At 51.3% G+C, this 19,836-nt stretch overlaps 2 protein-coding genes across 2 annotated transcripts; one reads left to right on the plus strand and one right to left on the minus strand.

Moving 5' to 3' along the window:
- Window positions 1–5,557: 5,557 nt before the first annotated feature.
- On the minus strand, window positions 5,558–7,338 carry TP53RK (TP53 regulating kinase; the record flags this gene model as incomplete). The annotated part of the gene is made up of 2 exons (XM_082292753.1): window positions 5,558–6,435; window positions 6,930–7,338. The coding sequence occupies 2 exons, from the start codon at window positions 7,336–7,338 to the stop codon at window positions 5,957–5,959; spliced, it is 888 nt and encodes a 295-aa protein (XP_082148879.1). The 3' UTR covers window positions 5,558–5,956.
- Window positions 7,339–13,114: 5,776 nt separating this feature from the next.
- SLC2A10 (solute carrier family 2 member 10) lies at window positions 13,115–18,729 on the plus strand (the record flags this gene model as incomplete). Its single annotated transcript, XM_082292973.1, has 5 exons — window positions 13,115–13,118; window positions 14,778–16,154; window positions 17,190–17,312; window positions 17,857–17,992; window positions 18,633–18,729. The coding sequence occupies 5 exons, from the start codon at window positions 13,115–13,117 to the stop codon at window positions 18,727–18,729; spliced, it is 1,737 nt and encodes a 578-aa protein (XP_082149099.1).
- Between the last annotated feature and the right edge of the window lie 1,107 nt (window positions 18,730–19,836).

The raw sequence follows: 19,836 nt of genomic DNA on the forward strand, positions 1-19,836 counted from the left end.
TGGCTCACACAAGTGTGAGCCCCAGCAAGCAAGCGACGAACATATGACTATACCCTGGGTGTCCTATCAGGCTGGACCTTAAGGATGCTTCAAGAGTCAAAAAGAAAACACAAAAGCTGCCCAGTTCGAACTCTGAAGGTGGATTTTCTTGCCAGCTCTGCCCTATGTCGGATTCATCAGAAAGAAAATGGGGAGTATGTGGGGCAGGACAGGATCCCCTCTCCTGACTGCAGTGAACCTCAACAAGCGTTGCCGGTCTTATCTGACCGCAGTGAGAGACAAAGGAGACCGAGCTGCTCCGCTATCAAGATGAGCAAGAGATCAAAGCCAAGGGAGCTGCTTTTTGCACTGCCTGTATTCTTGCAACTGAAGGCTAAACAAAGCTGAGTGGTGGGGAGAAAAATGGGAAAGCAAAGAAACACCCTTAGTACTTCAGCAGCATCTTTTGAGTGCTTTCAGACATATTCAAAACATGGGCAAACTGACCCATATATGACAGAGAAAACTCCATTCACAGTTAGTCAGCTTTCTGGAGAGTTATTCCTTGATACTGCTTCCTAGCTCATCAAGGAAGTTGGAGTCAAATGCATTGGATTAAAAAGCAGCTGTGAGAAAGCCTCGTCCGCCTCACACAACCCATGAATCACTGGCACAGAGGGAACAAGAAATTAGAGGGTGGTGGTACAATCAGCAATAGGGACAGGACTGTGCTCCCGTCTGAAGGAACTCTGCTCCGGGTCTGGATCCACCTCCTCCATTCCCCTCCCTCTCCTTAACAGCACTGTATGTAATTTTGCACAAATAGTAACAAATCAGTTAATGCCCACAGCCATCCCGGGCAGGGGCTAAAGGGTGGCGGCATCACCGCTGCGGCTCTTTTCAAACAGCAGAACGGACACAAAAGCTTTTGCCGGGCACTGCCGGGGGCCGCTGGCAACGCGAGGATCCGGCATCCGCCTGGCGCCCGGCCCCGCGGCTGCCCAGCCCCGCTGGCAAACGCACCTTCTCTCGGGGCCCAGAACAGAGCACAGAGCTGACCGAGAGAAATCTATGAGGATTTTTACCTTGCTTTTCCTAAACTGCTCAACAACATGAATACAAAGTTATCATGACCAAAGTAAATGAGTAGGAGATTGCTGTGCTGCCTCAATGCCACTACAGCAAGCTGAGGTAGCCGAAGCTGCTTCGTTACTCGGGTAGTAGTGCGTGATGGAGAGGTTGGGCACAGGGATGACTGAAGACCTGAAAGCAAAATTCAAGCCATTAAAACAATGCAAGTGCTTAAAACAGGTTCAGCTTACCCAAAATATATATCTGTCAGAGACTGGGAGCCCGTGTATGAGTGTGTGTCATCTGTGTGTGTGTCACATGCTGGACCAAAGGAGTTCTACAAAACTTTTTCTCTCACAATCAACCTTGTAAGTTTAAAAAAAGCCTCAAGACAATAACAATGGGCACAGTCTGTTCGTTCTCTTACGAGGATACACATTTCTGGCAGCGTGGAGGGCAAGGGGATGGGCAGCACGTTCCTCTCCAAGACGTGACTCACGCCTGAACAGCCCCTTCCCCAACCCCACCTGGCCCCTCTCAGCTCAGCAGGGCGGATGCTGGCTCAGCCTTCAGAGCTTCCCAGCAGAGCCCATTGTGCAGGGGCTACACGCTGGTTCTCTTGGCCTTCCTGGACTTCAGCTGGGAATTAACGTTTAAATAGTTTGTTTTCTTGTAAACTCCATCACCCCCATTTCCAGTGCCAGCAGCAGCTGCAGCTGCCCTGCCTGTGCCTTCCCTGTGCTCCACAGCCATCACTGGGGTCAGACCACTCCTGGGCCATTACTTAAAGTTTAGTTTATTGGCAAAAGAAAGGTGCTGTGTAGTGCCCAAAGGGACCACTGTGGGACACAGCTTGTGCTTGGGCCAGGGAGAGGCTTTATTTACGTCTAGCGACCCTTCACGGAGTGAACCCTGAGTTACAAACGACCTTTTATGCTTTTGTTGCACTAACTTGGTTTCCTATCAGCAGTGATGGGAGAAGAGAGTTGCAAAAGGTTATCAGTGTTCTGCATCTTGCAAAAGTGGAAAATATCAGTTTCCTGCAGACATCAAAGACTATAAAAAAGTTCACTGAAAAAAGCTGTATCATATATCTTGTATGCACAGTTTTTACATATAGACACAGTATACTGCCATCACAGAGCAGCCACTGTTCAAAAGTCATGGCAACAGCATTCCCAGACTATTCAACAGTGTCTTCATCCCTGTTCCTTGCTTGTAAGTAGGTTTTTTCCATGTTTCTTTTTCCTCTTAGTTCTCCTCTAGGTCTCCAACTCACATTTATCTCAAAAACATCCCCCTAATTTAGTTCTGCCCTCATGGCATCAGTGGGCAAAACAGAACTTGATCTTATTGCCAAGCTAAAGTCAGGCTGGTAGCCAAGAGCGTGCAATCCAGCTCCCCACTCCCACCACAGAAATCACTGATGATGTCAGATACCAAAATAAACAGAAAAGGCAACTCCATCAATAATCAGCAATTCCCTCAGAAATACTACATTGCACTTTCTGCTCATAAAATGCCTCCATTTACACTTCATTCGTGTTTCCCTCTTTCCTTTCATTCCTCTCTCCACAGCTTTTCTGCACCTCCTTGTATTCATGGCATTTTTGAGTGATACCAAGGTGTGGAGCAAGATCAAACAGATGCTGGGAAGCCTCTGGAAATGAAGCTGTTCCCAGCAGGCCTGGAGCTGATGTCCTGAGACAACAATTCATTCTTAAAAGCAGGAAGATTAAAGCAGTAGAAAGACCCAGAGAGATCTGCTGTACATCCAGCACACAGCTGTAAATATATTCTGCTCAAAGATTTTCCCTGAACATACAGATTTTCCTGGTGTTAGTGATGGTGGCAGAGAGACCTCCAGTGGCTCCATGCACCACCAGCCATCACCTGTCACATCCCACAATCTCACGGTCCCCCCAACAGGCAAGCAAGAAGGTTCTGGAGGGGCTGGAGGACAACAAAGACTTTGGGAGAACAGCCCCTCTAGGTAAGACAGGGCAGGACATCACCACTTCTGCCAGTGTGGGTTGCAAGGACTTTGTTGAAAGTCAGGCCAAACTCTGGAAGAATATTGATGGCTCAAAACTGGATTTGTAGCAGATAAACTATTCATTAAAAAAAAAAACCAAACAAACCAGGAGTCTTATTTACCTTATGAGAATGCACATGCACTGGATATAAAGCCTGAGTGTTAATAATGCAATGGTGAATAATTTTAATAATAATAATAGTAATTCAGTGTTGCTTATGACCACACAGATGCACAGAAAGCTAACACAGCAGCATGTCAAGCTATTCCCAGTCAATAAAAACTGGAGCCTCCCCCTGCCCTGTGAACCAGCCAGGGAACCAGTGGTTTTCACCCAAGGAGCTTGTCCCAGAATCATAGAGTAGCCTGAGTTGGAAGGGACGCCCAAGGATCACTGAGTCCAGCTCCTGATGGACTGATACAGCTGAGGCTGAAGGAAGATGCGGGGTGGACACTTTGCAGGTCCAGAGTGTCCTTTTTGCTGGATGTGCACCTGCTGAGATTTTTCCACCTTCAAACAGCAACAGTTCAGCATTCTCTAAAGCAATCCATATGACACAACAGGCCGATTGAGAGGAAATATCAACAAGCCCTAACACAGATGTGGAGAAAGTAACACTTATATAACACGGAGGGGTTTATCACGCAGTGAAAAAGCAAAACATTTTGCTTTTCGTGACCAGTAATGTTCTGCTTTGTTTTGAAGCTCCATCCCAGAGCTGATTTCAGCAGAGGCCAATTCAGGAGTCCCTGCTCGAAGGCCAGTCCCACGCACCAGCTCCCCAGGAGGACTGGCCTCACCGCAGGCTGCCGAGCCCGGCTCAGGGCACCGCGCCGGCCGTGAAAACCTCCCGTGGATCAGCTTTGTTTCTGCTCCGCTGTCCCGCAGGGAGAGCTGCATTTTAACAAACATGATGATAGTTGGAAACAGACTTCTTCAAAGGGCTTTGCAAACAGAACTCAATCCTGGCATCACCGGGAGACGGTGCGAGCGGTGTTTGTACAGATGGGGGACGGCGGGCAAGGGGGGTCAGGCTGCTGCCTCCCCTCAGCGGGGCCGGCATTCGGGGCTCAGATCCCTCGTTAGGGGACTCGTTAGCTCACATGCACCTGCTCCCACCATGCCATGAGGCCCCGCTCCAGCAGCCCGCAGGACACCCGGGGAACACCGATTCAAGTGGCCGTGTGTGCTCGGCCGGGCCGGGCCGTCGCTCTCCAGGCAGGGAGGAGAAGGTGGTGCAGCAGCAGCTCCTCCAGCCCCGCTGCTCTCTGCAGGGACACTCGGCCGCTTCTCGCCCAGGTGCCGCGATTGAAAACAAAACACAGCAGCAACAACGGGTGCTGATTCTGCGGAGAGCGAGGGTGCCCGGCCCGGCAGCCAAAGCTGTGGCTGGGCGGTGGAACCCGGGCCCCACGCCGGGGTCGGGCACTCGCCCAGGCGGCTCCTCTGGCAAGAGGTGAATGCGCGCCGGGCACGGGCAGCCCGTCGCGCTAGGACACTTGCGGGACGCGAACCGGCCACCTGCGCCTCCAGGGGCGGCAGCGCTGCGCCGGCGCCACCGCGCGGAGCGAGGCTGCAGAACCTTGTGGTTCTCGGCGCCGCCTGCCCGGACCCCTCTGCTCGGGCTGCGCTGCTCCAAGCGGGGAAGAAAAAGCCCGCATCCCTTCTGCCCCGCCTGGCAGAGCAGCTTCTCACAGCTGCCTTCTCCCCGCCGGCTGCAGGATCCGTACGGGACACATCCATGGCTGTGCAGAGGTGAGAGACTTCACTCCCTTTTTCACGAGCAGTCTCAGAGCACCAGTGACTGCACGAGAGAAGACAGGATCTTTCCGATGGATAACGCCTGCCCAGCACAGCAAATGGCTCAAGTTCAGAGCAAGAAGTTCAGTTTCTTTTCTATCATTACCTACAGTAAATGATGCTCCTGCATTCACCCAACTCACATCCCAACCTGCTCACAAAGCAGAGATCTGATAATCTTCTAAGCCACGCACTGTGGGTGTGTTAAGATTTTCCTCTGGCACATCTTACATCTGCACCGTTAGATACAGTAACCCAGAAAAATGAAGTAATTTAGAGAAAATGTTACAAGAAAAAGAGCATTACTGCCTACCTCTGCCAACCGCCTACCTGGGCAAACAATGGCAATACCAGCAGTCTCCCTTGTAACACTCCAAAAAATGGAAATTTACAGCAGACTTCTTGCTTAAAGTGAAAGTTTCTCAGTAGAAAACTGTAGGGTATGCCCAGCCACTGTTCTGGATTAACAAATGTTGAATTTCCTTAAGACAGTACTATAGACTGAGAGTGAAAAAAGCCAACACTTACTACTGGAAGAAAATAAACCTGGTTTATGTTTAGTGTTGTATTTCAGCATTGCCCATGTTCCAGAACTCAGTTCTCCTGAAAATTTTCAGGATGTGTTGAGTTGTTTATAACAGATTTAAACCCTTTGCTGTAAAGTCTTCTGAGAAAAATAACACACTTGTTTTTCTAAGTTACCTCTTGCAGATGCTCTTTTGTAGTCTCTGAGGTAAGAACCTCCCACTAATTTATGGTCTGCAGGCTGAGAAAGATTGCTCTGAATTATTCTAACCACACAAAGAAGATGGGCAGAATGACACTGTAAACTACTTTGTATTAGAAATATTTAACATGCAGGAAAGAAGTGACCTCTCGTTGTTTCTCTCTTGGCTGTGCCCCAATCTCACACAATTACTTTGGTTACTTTATGACAATTACATTCTTTCAGGTTTATTTATTTGAAGACACAGTTATCAAAATAGTATCTCTGAAATAAAACCAGCTAGAAATATAAATAACCCTATTTGCAAAACCTACTATTTCTCCATCCCTAACCCTGCTCTCTTCTATCCAATCATGGATCTCTTCCTTCCCCTTAGTCGAACCTCATCCAGCTTTTTGATCACAGGACCGGATTTTTTAGACGTGGCTGCGTAGGTCTTCAGCAGAGCTTTGAACATCATTTCAGTATCTGGATGAGTGCTAATGAAGGCTTTTTCCAGCACATACAAATCAACTCCTTTATCCTCTGGAAGACCTGAAATAAAACTGAGTCCAAAGTCTATCAACACCAAGTCCAGCTTCTCCGTGGGTGGCCGCAGGAGGAGATTGGCAGTTGTAAGATCCCCATGGATAATATCTTCATCGTGCATCCTTGCTAACAGCTCACCCATCTTCTCTGCTAACTTATGGAGGCCACTGGTGTCATTCCCACTCTTTTGTACGGAATAAATATGATCCTGAACAGTAATTGAGTCTACAATATCTTCAAGATAGATCGAGTTGGTGACATAATCCACGAAGTAGACCACTGGAGCAGGAATCCCTATTTAAAAGAACAAATGAAATGCTAGCAGTTAATTTACATGATTCCCAGCTGTATTTTAGCAACAAAACACAACCGATAAAAGTCTTAAGCAGAAATGCCAGTTGAGATCACTCCCAGCCACTGATAATCCACCCCGGGGAACGACCTGGCCAACACTCGCTTCCAAGCCATCTGCACTGCCCCGCAGTCTTACAACGACCTGGCAGCTCAAACGTGGTGACAGCCCAGCCCCTCCTGGGGCGAGCCGCCCCGATAAAACACGCTATGGGACACACCGAGGACGAGTTTTAGGGACACCCTGAAAGAGCAGAGCGGGTCGTCCCGGCCTCAGAAGGCTCTGCATCCTTCAGGATGGCGCAGGACGGCGCCAAGTGCCTGAGATCTGCTCTGAGCGACGTGAAGAGCCGGGGCGCCGGGAGAGCCCCGCGCACTCCGCTCCGGTGCCTGTCTGTCCGTCCCGCCAGGCAGCCCCGGCCCGGCCCCGTGCCCACCTGTCCGCCGGCACCGCAGCAGCGACCGCGCCTCCTGGGCCATGCGCCGCCGGCTCAGCCGCTCCTCCAGCGCCGGGTGCCGGTACCGCTTCGGGACGCGGAGCTTCGCCACCGCTGCCCGCCCGAGGAAGAGCCCGCGGTACACGTGCGCCTCGGCGCCCTGCTGCACCAGCCGCAGCCCCGGCAGCGGCGGCGGCGGCGGCGGCTCCTCCGCCACCACGGCAGCGCCCGCCCCGCCCTCGGGACCGTCCATGGCGGGGGCCGCCGCCCCCAGTTCGTCCACGACGGGGCCCGCGGGCTCCATGTCGCCCACCGCAGGGCCCGCGGGCTCCATGTCGCCCATCGCAGGGCCCGCGGGCCCGGCCACGACCGAGTGCGCAGCGCCCGCCTCCGCCTGGGCCGCCGCCATCACTGACACCCGCACGGCGCATGAGCGGGGCGCCTGTTCGGCAATGCTCGGGAATCTCCGGCCATCCTCGGCAATGCTCGGCTGCCCGTGACGGAAAGCTACGAACGCCTGAAGCTCCGCCCCCTCCCCGCCTGTACCGCTCGCTGCCCTCGCTGTACCGCGGCCTGCGCCGCTCTGCTCCTGGGGCTGCCGGCCCTGCCTCTTCCAAACCCTCTCTGGGCTCCCCCCACCTAAATCCTGCTGCCCTCCGCTTCCCTCTGCCATGGCGGGGGATACTGGCTAACTGCCGGATGGTGGGACTGCTTCCCGAGCATTCTCAAGCCGGGGCGTGCTCCTGTGGTTTTGCCGGTGCAAGAGCGAGACCTGCAGCTTCCCCAGGGCTTGCAAGGGAGGTGTTGGATGCGCGTCTTCCCAAGGTGGCAGGCGGGAGCTCGTGGTTCCCTGGAGGTTTTCCCAGCATCACCTTGGAATCCGCCTCCAGGGCATCATCCCTGGGACACCGCTGCCACGGCGTCACCCCAGGGTGCTCCACCACTGGAGCATCACCATGGGGGCTCCATCTCTGGGACACCACCACCAGGACCATCCATCACTGGCTCTTGTTCTTTCATGTGCCAAAAGCCTCTGCTGGAGCCTGTGCAGATCCACTGCAGCTGCCCAGTTCACGGCTGGGAAGGAGAAGGGATTTGCCCATAAGCTGCAGGGGATCAGCAGCCTGCAGCAGGACATCGTGTGACCTCGGGTCCCAACGCTGGGCACCACCAAAGCTTCTGCCCCAGGTCTGCCACAGGCCACTCATGCCATGAGTCAGGTGACTCCCCCTTCCTCGAGCAGCCAAGTCCCACATTGCCATCTTATTAAAAGATGGATAAACGTCATTATCCTCACAAACCTCACTGGAGCAGTATTTGGGTTTTTATGGCACCCTGAAAACCCAGTGCCCTACTAGGTGATGTGCACATGCTGCAAATATGTTCCTCAGAAGATACAAGAGACTCCAGCCCCATCCATGTAAATATGTTTTCAATTGTTGCTTTTGGAGGTGCCACAAGTCCATTTTGTCTTTGTTTTCTCACCCACAACATTTGTTTCCTTTTCAGAACATTTATATTTTATTAACACATTCCATACAGCTTACTTGTCATTGCACAGTGGGATCATGCCTGGCAAATATTTATCTTGCTTCAGTGACAACTTTTAAACAACCTTCCAAGTTTTCAATGACACAGATAATCCATCCCACAATTCTGCCCACCCGTGGCACCCTCCTTCAGCTGCCCTCGCTGTGGCAGGGCTGCAGGAGCCCAACAGCTTGCCTAGGGAAAGAGGTGCATTCCTGGCCTCTGTGGCTGGAATTTGCAAATGCCTCAAACACTCAAAGAAAGAAAAAGGTTTTCCCCATGTTGTGAACAGATTTTATCAGAGCATCTGTGCACAGATACCCCCACAGACACACGTGTATAACCTATAAGCAAGTGCACACAGATACCCTTTGCTTCATTATTCTGGCAAACATGATGGTTTTCTCTCATGCTGGCAAAAACCTCCTCCAGAGCTTTCAAAATATGAAAGAAAATATTTTTGCTTTATTTTCCCCTTTATTTTATTTATTTAAATTTTATCTTCCTTGTGATTGCACTTATTCTTTTCCCTTTTAATGCAATAAACAGTTGACATAGCCCTTGGAAACTATCTAGAGCCATTCACAATATTTATGGTATCACCCAGTGTTTTTGTTGGAATATTAAATCACCCCAGAGAACTGCTCTGAATCCACAGACTGGTAAATGGTTTAGTTATGTAACTTTGTCCTCCCGGTGACAAGCATTTACAAACTCCCCTTTCACAAACAATGTAATTAAGTTTAAAATTGCAGCACAGCAAACCGAGGTAATTGGCACCAAGGCAGGTCCCATGGGCTGCTCCCTGCTGTACTATAGATCCCTTGGTACCAGGCAGGACACAGCCCTGGGAGCAGCTCTCCCATCACCCCCCAGTGATTTAAGGATGGAGGCTCCAATCCTCAGAGCTGGACAGATGGGAAAAGGGATGAGTTTGAGTTGTTGCAGGGTGCCATGCTGGAGGCATGCCTAAAACAGGCAAGGAAACAAGATTCCTGGTGGGACCAACACTACCGACCAGAATTGCTAGGGAACCCCCCTGGGTTAGGATATCGTAAGAGAAAACACATGCAGCCTGACATCAGGAGGAGAAATCTCTCTGGGATGTAAATGAACATGCAATAAATGGAGGTTACTGGTGAGCTGGCTCCATCCCAGCTGTGACACTTCTGCCTGCTCAGGGACCATCACTTCCATCAATAACTGAACTGAGTTTGGTCCCCCAAGCCTCTTCCTAAGGGTCAGTCACAATAGAAGAAAATACGTTTGAGGGTGTGATGAGGATTCCTGAACACCATGTCTTCCTTTTTCGAGGATGGACTTCTTTCTCCTCTTGTATTTGTATTTCACTTTGTGATTTTAAAGCCTCTTTTAGCTGCTGCAGCTAAAAGAGGTAGAGGGTAACATTTCCAGTAATCACAGGCGGATTGTGTTACCAAACACAGGCTGCCGTTCCCAAGGCAGAGCTCTCCAGGAGCACATTCCTGCCGCTCAGCCCTGGGGATGTGCTGTTTGGCTGCCAGGCAGGAACGCGCCCGCAAGCCCGGCAGCCAGGAGCGAGATAAGGATCAGATGGGGAAATGGCACTGCCAAGACACACGGACCGGAGAGGAGGAGGAGGAAGGCATCACAGGAGGGAGCAAGGATAGAAACGTGCCTGCAGGCATGAAGTATTGGTGGATGCGACTCCCGCAGACCTTCTCATGTGGAGCTTAGGGACAAACGTCCTGCCTTCAGCAGGCCCAGAATACCCACTGACTACGAAAGGTGTGATAAGAAAGCTGTACTTTAAGAACCCGAAAGAAAGATTTTTTTCCCCCAAATTATCCCTGCTGTACATCATAGCAGGTTTTCACCCTTTTTTCCAGAGGAGCATAACCCACAGCCTTCACAGTGTCGATGTTACAGCTGCCTTTCTGTACATACTGACATCGTCTTTTTGGCCGCCTTTGGTAGACACACCATAAAGCTCTGCCTGTGCTCTCCAAGACCTCACCTCCTTGTTGTCTGTGCTAATATTTCTTGCCCTGCCAGAGACCAAGAAGCCTCTAGAAAATGTTCAGGTGGCAGATAAATGAATGCTGAGTGACCATAGAGAAAAATATAATTTCTTCCTTCTCGCACTGAAATAATTTCAGAAGGAAGGAATTGTTCAGGCAAACTGGGGATCATGTAGCCAAGAGTGAGTTTGCCCTGAGGCTGATGAAGACTCTAGGTTCTCTCTGGCTCTCTGCCTGGCATGGTGGGGATCCAAGCATGGGAGACATCTCCTCCAGTTCATAACACAGCTCACCCAAAATGCCTAGGCTTGAGCTCTGGGGGCCAGAGATCATGGGCAAGATCATACTGCATCCCCTGCATCCCCCTGTGCTCCCAAAATGTGGGAGACATTAGCCTAGACACAGAGTTGTAGTGTTTGCTGTCTGCCATGAACTGGTCTCATGTGGGTCTTGGGGATGAGAGAAAATTGGAGTAATTTCTCCCTCTGCATATCACAAGAGCTGGTTGTGATTTCAGAGCTATTTAAACTGCTCTAATATGAAATGCAAATGCTGTTGAAAAGCTCTTCCCATGAACACCATTGGTTTCTCTTGGCTGGTGTTTGAAGCCATTCTGCACCGTGTGTGATCCCTGTTGCAGCTGTCAGGCTGTATCAGATACAAGGTTTTAGAAAAGGTATTTTCATATCCTGTATTCCCACTGAAATTAGATCATATGAATGGGAAGCATTTATTTAATCTATAAACCAGGTACATGATTTGACACACTTTCCACATTATCTATGATTTTGAGAAGAAACAAAACCAAAACCTTTGAAAACTGCTGCTCACGTTGCAGCCAGATATCCGACAAACTAAAGCTGAAAGGATACACATGATCCAGTATGGCACATCTCAAGCATCCCAAACTATGAGTTGGAATAAAATGAGTTGGTACCACTGTTCTACAGAGCAAAGGCATGAGATGTATCCCCATACTTGGAAAAATAACAATTTTTAAATACTTCTCTTAAATTCCCTATCACGTTAACATGGGGGATGACTGAAAGGCTCTTTTTAAAAGAATCACATGTTCACATGTTCTTTATTCTTCGCCCAAATTGTTAAGTTTTGCCTGTGTCAGAGGGGTGTGCCTGCACCACAGGCACAATGGTCACTGATTCAGACCTTCCACAATTCAATTCTGTGCTGGGGCAAAAAGCTTTACCAACACAGGCTCCACAGGGTGCTGTTCTGGAGCTTGCGTGGCTATAACATACTAAATATTAAAATTTAATATGGGTTTTTAATGAAATATTACCTGCAGTCACATGCCAGCTCACAAAGCAGGTTCGTGCTCATTTGCACTCACCCTCCAGTGGCAGTCCCTGCTGCAAGGCTCTGGGGAGGCTGTGCTTGTCTTCCCACCTGTGGCACCACATCTTCCTCGCTGTTCCCCATGGCAGCTGGGTCACAGCAAACTCCTGAACATCTCAACTTGCCCAGCAGCTGTCATTTACATGAACAGCACCAAGTGGCAATGTTTCCATACTGTGTTAAAGAGTTTTGAAAGCACTTCGAGGTGTATCACACTTTGTAAAATCCTTGTTTAACAAACTGGACTTTGGGATTCATTAAATTAGCCTCAGGAAAAAAAATCTTTCATCCAAGTGCAAGTCCCAGTGTCTTTTATGCAGGACAGCAGGAAGGTTCCTGTTCCACTCAGCAGAAGAAGAATGTTAATTGCAAAGGAAGTTGAATACTGAATGTTTTGTCTGATGGAGCAATGTGTCAGGGGAAGGAGATAAGCTTGAGAGACTGATTCTTTCTGTCCCACAGCCATGAAAGTTAAGAGGGCAAACTCAGACATAGAATCACCGAATCATAGACTCAAACAATATGCTGAGATAGAAGGGACCCACCAGGATCATTGAGTCCAACTCCTGGCCCTGCACAGGGCACCCCAACAATCCCACCAGGTGTCTGAGAGCATCATTCAAACGCTTTTTGAGCTCTGGCAGGCTTGGTGCTGTGACCACTGCCCTGGGGAGCCTGTTCAGTGCCCGACCACTCCGTGTGAAAAACTTTTTTCTGATATCCAACTTAAACCTCCCCTGCTGCTCTTTTTGTTTTTAGTTTTCAAGTGGGCACCCCTTACTTAGCAGGTTTCTTTGTCTTTCCCAGCCGAGCGACCTAAAAATATTAATAAACTGACAACCTCTCGTGCACTTTCTGGAGGCTTTCTCGTCTAGAGGGGTGAAGCTCTGCACAAGGGCAGCTCTGCAGGCAGCGAGGAGATTTCTGTTCCTCAAGTGACACAGACTGGAGACAGAGCTGTCATTCCAGCCACCAAAGCCGCATCCTCGTTTCTGGACCAACCCGCCACGTACCTCGGTTATGTGTCCCCGGCCGCCCCGCGGCCGCCCGGCCCCGGTTCCGCCGGGCTCACCCATGGGCTCACCCATCCCCCGGGCTCCGGCTCCGCTCCCCGGCCCTCGGCATCGCTCCCGGGGCGGTGCAGCGCCCCCCGCCCGGGACCCCCGCCCCCGCGAGGGGCGGGCAGGGTGACTACAAGCCCCAGGCTGCCCGGCCGGGGGCAGGACGGCAGCGACGTGGCGCGGCCCCGCTCCGCCCCGCTGCGCTCCGCTCCGCGCCCGCCGCGGGCTCAGCCCCGCCATGGGTGAGTGCGGGACGGGCCGGGGTGGCGGGCGCGGGGGCTGCGAGCCCCTCTGCCGACGGGGCAGCCGGGGTGGAACGGGCACGTCCTGCCTCGGGGAGAAGTTTCCAAAAAAAAAAGAGACAGTTTGCAACTTTTCCTAAGGACTGGGGGTGCATCCCCCGCCCCTTCCTTTCTTTCTGTTCTTTTTTTAGCGGTCCCAGCAGCCCGCTCCGCGAACATAAGAGCCAAGGAATTTCCTGTGGCTCGGTCCCGGGGCTGTCCCGGCAGCGCGCCGGGGAGGGGAGCGGGGGTTCGGGGAATGTGGAAGCAGCTGGATTTGCTGGGCAGTGGGGATTGCTGCAGGCAGCGGCGCGGCGCCCATTGGCCTTGGCGCTGGTGTGAGCAGAGTCCGGGGTCAGCCCCGTCCCAGCTCGGCTGGACAGCGGGTCTGCCCCGCTCCTGTTCCGGAGCACGGTCCCCCGACCGGTTTGCTCTAGGCAAGGAATCGCCTGGCACAGCTCCTTGCGAGACCCACCAAACTTTCTGTCCTCGTGTGGAGATCTGAAGAGTCCTCAAATTCCCCAGCTGCGTCAGAATAGGCGATACACAAACTGGGTTTCAGCCAAAGTTCATAAGCCATGACATCTTACTAAGTTAGCAAGAAATGCAGCAAAACCTGATTAAATCAGCCATGGTATTTATAATGGGACTCTCTGTGTGTAATAGAATTTGTGGCTTGAAGTTAATGGGAAGGCCACCTATGCCTTATGTTCTCAGCAGATATTTTTTCTAATTATCTGCATAATATGTACAAGGAGTGCTAAAAGCAGTGCAGGTGTTCACACAGAGCATGGTGGGAGGGACTGGGATAGCTGGGATGGCATAAGTAACACAAATGAAACACAGAGGGTTGCGGAATAAATAAAAATAATTGTATTTATATACAGCCATCACTGATAAATAGCCTTTATTACTAGCTGTAATTAAAGGCCAAGCAGAGACACTTCCCATTAAACACAGCTTGTGACAGGACAAAAGTCCTTTGGCTGGGTGAGAAAAGTTTCCGCAGTCTGGTGGTTGTGCCCACATTTTTTCGACATACAGTCTACCAAAATTTTGAGTATTTCTAATTAAATGGAAGACGAGAGTACAAGATTAGTTAAAGGAGAAAATAAAGGAAAAATAAACTTTAGTGGGCAGGGCTTTTAACAACAAGATAGGGAGTGAGAATGCAAAACCTGCAGGGAGAGCTGGTGGTACCACATGCTCTGAAATGTGAAAGTGATAATGCAGAAGAGTTCAGAACCAGAAAGCAGAAGCTGCATTTCCTGCCCAGAACAAATTTTGTAATTACAATCAAGAGATACCACAGAGGATCCCGCCATACAACTCCAGGCACTACAAATCACTGCCCTGCACTTAAAAACAAGTCTTAACTCTGTTAAAAAGTCCTGATTTCAAAGTTCTGCACCCCGGATGAGAACCCCTGCAGTTAGCAGAAGTCTGGTGGGTTGTGCAAGTGCCTCTATACATGTGACCTAGTGAGCTATAGGGAAATTCCACATCATGACTTTGTAGATGGAAAACTGTGGGTGTCCTGGGAGAGCTTTTTCCAGCCTGTGCATGCTGAGAGCTTGTCTTATAGAATCAGAAAACTGAACCTGCTTGCTTGTTTTCCAGGTCGTGCACTGCTGGTCCTCCTCTTGTCTGCAACAGTGTCTCTCCTGGGCGGGCTGATATTTGGATACGAGCTGGGGATAATCTCTGGAGCACTGCTGCAGTTGCAGACAGATTTTCACCTCAGCTGCTTCAAGCAAGAAGTTCTGGTGAGCGCCATCCTTATCGGAGCACTCCTCGCCTCCCTGGCTGGGGGGATCCTCATCGACCGCCATGGCCGGAGGAGAGCAATCCTGGTCAGCAATTTGGTCCTCTTGGTGGGCAGCCTCATCCTCACACTGGCGAGGTCACTCCCTGTGCTGGTCATTGGGCGCATGACCGTGGGCTTTGCCACCTCTGTCTCGTCCATGGCCTGCTGCATCTATGTCTCAGAAATGGTGGCTGCTCACCAGCGAGGGCTGCTGGTGTCTCTCTACGAAGTGGGAATCACTGTGGGCATCCTGCTGTCCTATGCACTGAATTACATCTTTGCAGACGTGGACGAGGGGTGGAGGTACATGTTTGGACTGGCCATTGCCCCGACGGTCATGCAGTTCCTCAGCATCCTCTTTCTCCCAGTGAACCCTGTTAAACTGAGCTCGCGGGACTCTGACTGCCAGAAGGGCCTCATCCCATTGCAGGACACAGAGGACAGAGCAGCAGCAAAGCGGGAGCCATATCAGGAGAAGAATTACTCATTTCTCGACCTTTTTAGGACCAGAGACAACATGAGAAGGCGGACTCTGGTGGGCCTGGGACTGGTGCTCTTCCAGCAGTTCACTGGGCAGCCCAATGTGCTGGGCTATGCCTCCAAAATCTTCCACTCAGTGGGATTCCAGAGCAACTCCTCAGCAATCCTGGCCTCAGTTGGGCTGGGAGCAATAAAGGTGGTGGCCACACTGGTGGCCATGGCCTTGGCAGACAAGGCAGGCAGGAGAGTGCTGCTCATGTCTGGCTGCGTGGTGATGGCCATCTCCGTCACCACCATCGGCCTCACCAGCCTCATGGCTCCGCTGGCCATGGCCAGGGACTGCAAAGCAGCCACAGGCCCCAATGCATCCCACAGCCTCACCCAGCACCCCCCAACACATGTGGTCCCCCAGTCTGCTGTGTCTCCTGTCCCACCAGCATCAGGTGCTGTCAGAAGTCAGGCAGGCCCTGGTTTTGCTGCCACAAGGGGCCTTACGAAAGTTTTTGCCAGCACTCAAAGCAAAGAGGTTGTTCCTAATTCTTCCTTCAGTCAGAAAAGGGACTTGGCCGGTCAGCCCAAGAAAGGAACACTGGAAAGCACAGGCCCTCCTCTCGATGCTGCTCCCTGGGCACAACATACGGTCTTAAATTGGATTACACTGCTGAGCATGATGGCTTTCGTGAGTGCCTTCTCAATTGGATTTGGGCCAAGTAAGTGTGGTGTTTATCCTTGCATTTACCCAGAGAATAAAACTAGGGCTGATCTGCAAGCTGCCTGCTTGAACCATTCCTTATGTATCTGCTGTGCTGAGCAGCTCAGTGTATGGGAACTGGACATTTGTCCCCTCCTGCCCACTGAATCATCTTCTAGCACTGCAGCTCTGTCAGCTACAGCACTAGAGTAACTCTCTCTTCCGTGCTATTCACTTCCCTGGTAAAGTTTTTTTTTCTCTAAAGTTCAATGGAAAATCAGAGCATCCTACAAGCACTACATAATCTTCCTGTCACCCTGGTGAGGAGGAAAATACAGGGCTGAGGACAGAGGGACTGAGGGGCTTCTGCGGTGTGATTATGAAAGTCACTGCAGAACTGGAAGCTGAACCTCTTTGTAAGGTTTCTTAGTATCAGTTGGTTTTTTTAATTCTATTTATTATTATTTCTTTTTCATCAGATGAGATTAAAGATTAGTTCTTGCTTCCATGTGAGTTCTACTGTTTTCTGGCATTTAAAAGCCTTGATGGGAGAAAACAGCATTTAATCAAGAAAAGTATGTTAAGTGAATATGTCTCATGGGTTTGACAGCCACCCTGCAAATCATTTCAAGCAAAATAACCCCAGGATAGGAGAGACTTCTTAAGGATATATATTGCTTTAACTCTTGATTTTAGCCCAAATGCAATGTTGTCTCCCTAATTCCACCCTTTTCTCATTTCTTTACAAAGAGCATGACCTGACAGCAGGCCTGTCAGATTTTCTCCATCTCCTGTGAATGGAATGATCAGCTAGCCTGCTTTCTTCTTTACTCCCTGGGCCTGTTTATTGCTATTTTATTCCTCCATGAAGCATTGAACACAGGAGGTGTGAAGTGTTCTGCTGTGTCTCTGAGATCAATGAATGTTTGACACCACCAGCAGCGGGTTCTGGGTGAAGCCAGAGTTTAAACCCCCTGCTGAAATCTGCCTTGCCCATTTCCCAAACAAATTGCTTAACTCCACACTGTCTTTGTGATCTCTCTAATCTGTGCAGTGACCTGGCTGGTCCTGAGTGAGATTTACCCTACTGGGATAAGAGGAAGAGCCTTTGCCTTCTGTAACAGCTTTAACTGGGCTGGTAATTTACTGATCAGCCTCTCCTTCCTGGACCTTATTGGTAAGTAGTCACTTCCCCTCCCTCCGCATCCCACAGCTGGTTAGGGAAGGTGGCCACCACGAGCCATTTGGAGATTAAGTGACATTTTGAACCCTGAGGACCTGAGGCTGGAATAGGTGTGACCCTGTTGCCCCTGAGAGCAGGAAAGCCAGGCACCAGCAGCAGTGGTCAGAGCCTCTCTGTCACTCGTTTATAAAAATCACCCATTGCCCACTGGGCTGCACTGTAGCACCACAGTATCAGGAGCACAGAGTTTGCAGCTTCTATACCGGCAGCTTTACATTTCTCAGCAGGCACTGCTGGCCCTGGACCTCGACTGCCTTCTTCCCCCTAGTGCTGGCAAAGCCTGGCATGCACCAGCCTTTCCCTTTGCCAATTCCCAGTCCAGGCCTTGCAGATAAGGAGTTTCCCGGCTCTCTTGAAGGCTTCACAATATAAGTTGCCCCTGTCAGGCATCAGTGACCACCTCACAGTAAGAAACCAGCTTCCTTTGTACCCCATGGTGTGACCCACCTCCTACATTCACACACTGGAATCTTTGCAGATGCCATTGGATTCTCTTGGATGTTTCTTCTGTATGGACTGGTGGGAGTGATGGCTGTTATATTCATTTACCTTTTTGTGCCAGAAACAAAAGGACAGTCCCTAGAGGAGATAGACCAGCAGTTCTCCAGGAAACGGTATGTGTGCTGTTGTCCCAGCAGGAATGCTGGCTTTGGGTGCTTCCCACTGACACCCCCTGAGGTCTGTGGCACTGGCCTGAAGCAAAGTCTGGCCAGTGCTGCTGAGAAAATAGAAAATCTCAAGTTTGTGGCAGGGCTGTGGGACAGGGTGGGAGAGCTGCAGCGCCGTCATCAGCAGGTCACTGCCCTGAGCCTTGCAGCTGTGCTGCTGGAGGGCAGTAGTGACACTCAAGAAAAATGGTATAAAAACCAGGACTCATGGTCGAGGAGAGGAGACCAGCACCACAACATGGGACAGGAAGGTCAGGACTGGGAGGAGGCAGGAGGGGATGATAGTCCTGTCTTTTCACCTTAGAATAATCCCAGGCTGATCTTTCTCCTCTGAGGCAGAGACGTCTGGAGCACGGGCTCCCACCTGGTAATTTTCACACAAACCTTGTAATGGGCTAGGGAAGATCAAAATGTGTTTGTGCTATCCTGGTTGGGATGGAGGTGGCAGGGCAGGCACTGCTGGAGCAGGAGAGGCTGTGCTGCCTCATGGCTGAGGAAGCACTCATCGGGGGGCAGGAGGGGTGACTGCTGTGAGCCCGTGGCTGGCTCCCTGGTGCTGCTCCTGACCTTCATCACTGCCTGGCAGGGTGTGGGAAGGAAATGTGTTCAAGCAGAGACGTGGAAGAGGAGTGAGCTGCAAACACACACAGTACCAGAGAATGGAGCACGCCAGCAGCACATGAAACCAGTGACCTGCCTGCAGCATCCTGTCTGAGGAGTTCCACCAGCACAGGACCAAGCTGGGCCATCAGGACATTTCTTTTCTGGGGTCTTTAACTGGTGACTTCTGGTCAGAGACAGTTCTCCCTGCAGTGCCTTAGATCTGGGAACACGCCAACAGCATGTCCTTTGGGTCCTTGGAGAATGATTGTTCCCAGGAAGGGAATACATCCTTCCTTTGATATCTTTTAATTTTTCATCATTTGTATCTCCTATCATTTAAGAGATTAATGGTTTTATACGCAGGAATTAAAGCACGGGTTTTGCTGACAGTGATCCCATCCGTGAAGCTCTGTTGTGAGCAAGGTGTGTTATTTTCCAGGTCTCGGGAACAGCGGGATCGGGGCCGCGCAGGGTGCCCTGCCCCGCACCTGCCGCCAGTGGGCGCCCGGCACCGCCCGCTCGGGGATGCGGACAGACCCCCGCAATTCCCAAAATCCGAGCCCCCCGCACCCCTCGGACCCCCTTTCCTGCCCTCCTCCGCATTGTGCCCCGGGGCTGATGGGGCCGGACAGGAGGGATATGCGATTGGGAATTCGGGGTAACCCTGCGCGGGGGTGAGCAGGGTGCCGGGGCTGTGCTGGGGACAAGACAAGGGCAGAGGACGGGGGACCCCGGTGAGGGCAGCGAGCGGGGCTGGTTGTGCCGGGAGGACACCCGAGTTAGCTCTGGGGCCAGCAGACAGGGCTAGGGACAGTGCCAGGTGCTGGGGTGGCGGTACAGAAAGCTGTGAGACAGCTCATGGTGAGGGGGATCAAAGTCCAGGGTCAAGGACAGTCGTTCCCACTTAATACAAAAAACCCCAGTGCACTTTCCAAACCCAGCAGCTTCAGCACGCCAGGAGGAGGAATCTGCGAGAGGTGCCCAGTTTGTCGCACACTGCACAGGGTCTGGGTGTCTGTGCTTGCACCGCCTGCAGGGCCACGGGACAGAGAGGAGGTGTGGGAGAGCCCCGGGGCTGCAGGACAAGGTCCCAGCTCTGCTCTCGTAGCCCTTGCCATGACGGGTGAATGCTCCCGGGAAGGGAGGCAGCTCTGGAGCTGCCAGCTGGTGTCACAGGGCCTGGCCCC

Source organism: Coloeus monedula (assembly GCF_965178545.1).
Source record: "Coloeus monedula genome assembly, chromosome: 17".
NCBI lineage: Eukaryota > Metazoa > Chordata > Aves > Passeriformes > Corvidae > Coloeus > Coloeus monedula.